Source organism: Nicotiana tabacum, chromosome 18 (assembly GCF_000715075.1).
Source record: "Nicotiana tabacum cultivar K326 chromosome 18, ASM71507v2, whole genome shotgun sequence".
NCBI lineage: Eukaryota > Viridiplantae > Streptophyta > Magnoliopsida > Solanales > Solanaceae > Nicotiana > Nicotiana tabacum.
Genome location: NC_134097.1, coordinates 110,981,897 through 110,983,765, shown reverse-complemented (window position 1 = coordinate 110,983,765; position 1,869 = coordinate 110,981,897). Strand labels below are relative to the sequence as shown.

Sequence of the window (1,869 nt, the reverse complement as noted above, 5' to 3'; positions counted from 1 at the left end):
AGGCCAGTTGTATAGAAAATCTTTCTAAGGCTCACTGTCCCGGTGCATATGAGCGTCCGAAGCTAACTATGTCATGAGAGAAGTTCACGAAGGGATATGCGAAAACCATTTGGGCATTGATTCCTTGGTACTGAAGTTAGTACGGGTAGGATATTACTAGCCCCGCATGGAATAGGACGCCAAAGATTTCGTATGGAAATGTGATAAGTGCTAGCGTTACACACCATTAATGCATCAACTGGCGGAGCCCTTACATTCAGTCTTATCCCCGTGACCATTCATGAAATGGGGGACAAACATCATCGGACTGCTGCCACTGGCTCCCGGAAAGGTAAGGTTTCTTTTAATTTTGACTGACTATTTTTTTAAATGGGTAGAAGCAGGTCCTTATCAGAAGACCGGAGAAAGCGAAGTGGTAGATTTCTTATGGGAAAATATAATTTGCAGGTTTGGAATACTAAAAGAAATAGCATGTGACAATGGGCCGCAGCTTATCGATGCAAAAGTTACGAAGTTCCTTGAAGATTTGAAGATAAAAAGGATCACGTCTTCACCTTACCATCTGAGTGCGAATGGTCAAGTAGAATCAATGAACAAAGTGATTATTCGAAACCTCAAGAAAAGGTTGGAATCGGCAAAAGGCAAATGGCCCGAAGAATTACCTGGAGTTCTATGGGCCTACTGTACAACGGCCAGATCGAGCACAGGAGAAACTCCTTTTTTCTTGTGTACAGTGTAGAGGCTCTAATCCTGGTGGAAGTAAGAGAACCTACTTTGAGGTACTTCCAAGAAAATGACGAATCAAACAACGAAGCAATGCTGATCAACTTGGAGCTGCTTGAGGAACGCAGGGACTTGACGCATGTAAGAATGGAAGCTCAAAAGCAGAGAATGGAGCGGTATTATAACCAAAGAGAAAATCTCCATTATTTCAAGGTAGGAGATTTGGTTCTAAGGAAAGTAACTCAAAATACCAGGGAGCTCAATGCGGGAAAACTAGGAACAACATGAGAAGGTCCCTATCGGGTTCCAGCCATCACTGGGAAAGGTTCATACGAGTTGGAAAATCAAAATGGAGATAAGCTACTTAGCAATTGGAACGTGGCATACCTCAAAAGATATTATTGCTGATCAACATTATCCGAGCGAAAAGTATGTACTGAACTCTTTTTTCCTTCGCTCAGTTTTTGTCCCAATTGGGTTTTTCTGGCAAGGTTTTTAACGAGGCAACAATGGAAAGTATACTACGAGGATAGTAGTAGTAAGACCTTTAATATCAAGGCAAATCAACAAATTTCTACTCGGGGATGGTTAGATAGTCTTTGGCTCTATAGCAAATTCCTACTGGGAAGTTAAGTTTGCTATTGAGAAAAGGTTACCCGACCGTTCATGAGCACAATTCACTAGAGGATTGTTAGATAATCTTTTGCTCGATAGCATAGATTTCTGAGGGAAAGTAAGATGTGTTACTAAGTGAAGGATTATCTGGCAATCCATTGGTGGAATTTTTGAAGGTACAAGACTTCCAATGTTCCAATGCGCATTCTCTATATTTGAAAACTAGGGGTAAGGATATGAGGATACGACACTAGTAATTGCCTCGTCAACCAGGAATGAAAATCAAGAAAAGGAAATGTGTCCTCGGGATCGAGACTGCGCAGCTAGCCCTGTAGAAACAAAGTATAAGATAGCCACAAGTAATGGCTATTTATTTTTTTAGCATAGAAAATGATTGTATACTTTTGAAAATAGAGGAAATTACATAAAATGAAATCCTTTTATTTTTATCTTATTTCTAGTCTGAACGATGAACTAACTCCTTCATTTGAAAGTTAAACAAGCACTTCAAATGTTAGTGCCATAATGAAC

The 1,869-nt window shown here is 40.1% G+C and overlaps 1 protein-coding gene across 1 annotated transcript; it reads left to right on the top strand.

The window, feature by feature from the left end:
• Positions 1 to 285: 285 nt before the first annotated feature.
• On the top strand, positions 286 to 1,011 carry LOC142172633 (uncharacterized). Its single transcript, XM_075236298.1, has 3 exons — positions 286 to 331; positions 378 to 598; positions 697 to 1,011. The coding sequence occupies exons 1-3, from the start codon at positions 286 to 288 to the stop codon at positions 1,009 to 1,011; spliced, it is 582 nt and encodes a 193-aa protein (XP_075092399.1).
• The last annotated feature ends 858 nt before the right edge of the window (positions 1,012 to 1,869 follow it).

What these genes read in the sequence shown, in the direction of transcription:
- LOC142172633 (XM_075236298.1), top strand. Translation starts at nt 286, where the DNA reads ATGGGGGACAAACATCATCGGACTGCTGCCACTGGCTCCCGGAAAG. An exon ending in TGCCACTGGCTCCCGGAAAG is followed by an intron (nt 332 to 377) that starts GTAAGGTTTCTT and finishes TTAAATGGGTAG; the next exon opens with AAGCAGGTCCTTATCAGAAG. An exon ending in AAGTAGAATCAATGAACAAA is followed by an intron (nt 599 to 696) that starts GTGATTATTCGA and finishes TACAACGGCCAG; the next exon opens with ATCGAGCACAGGAGAAACTC.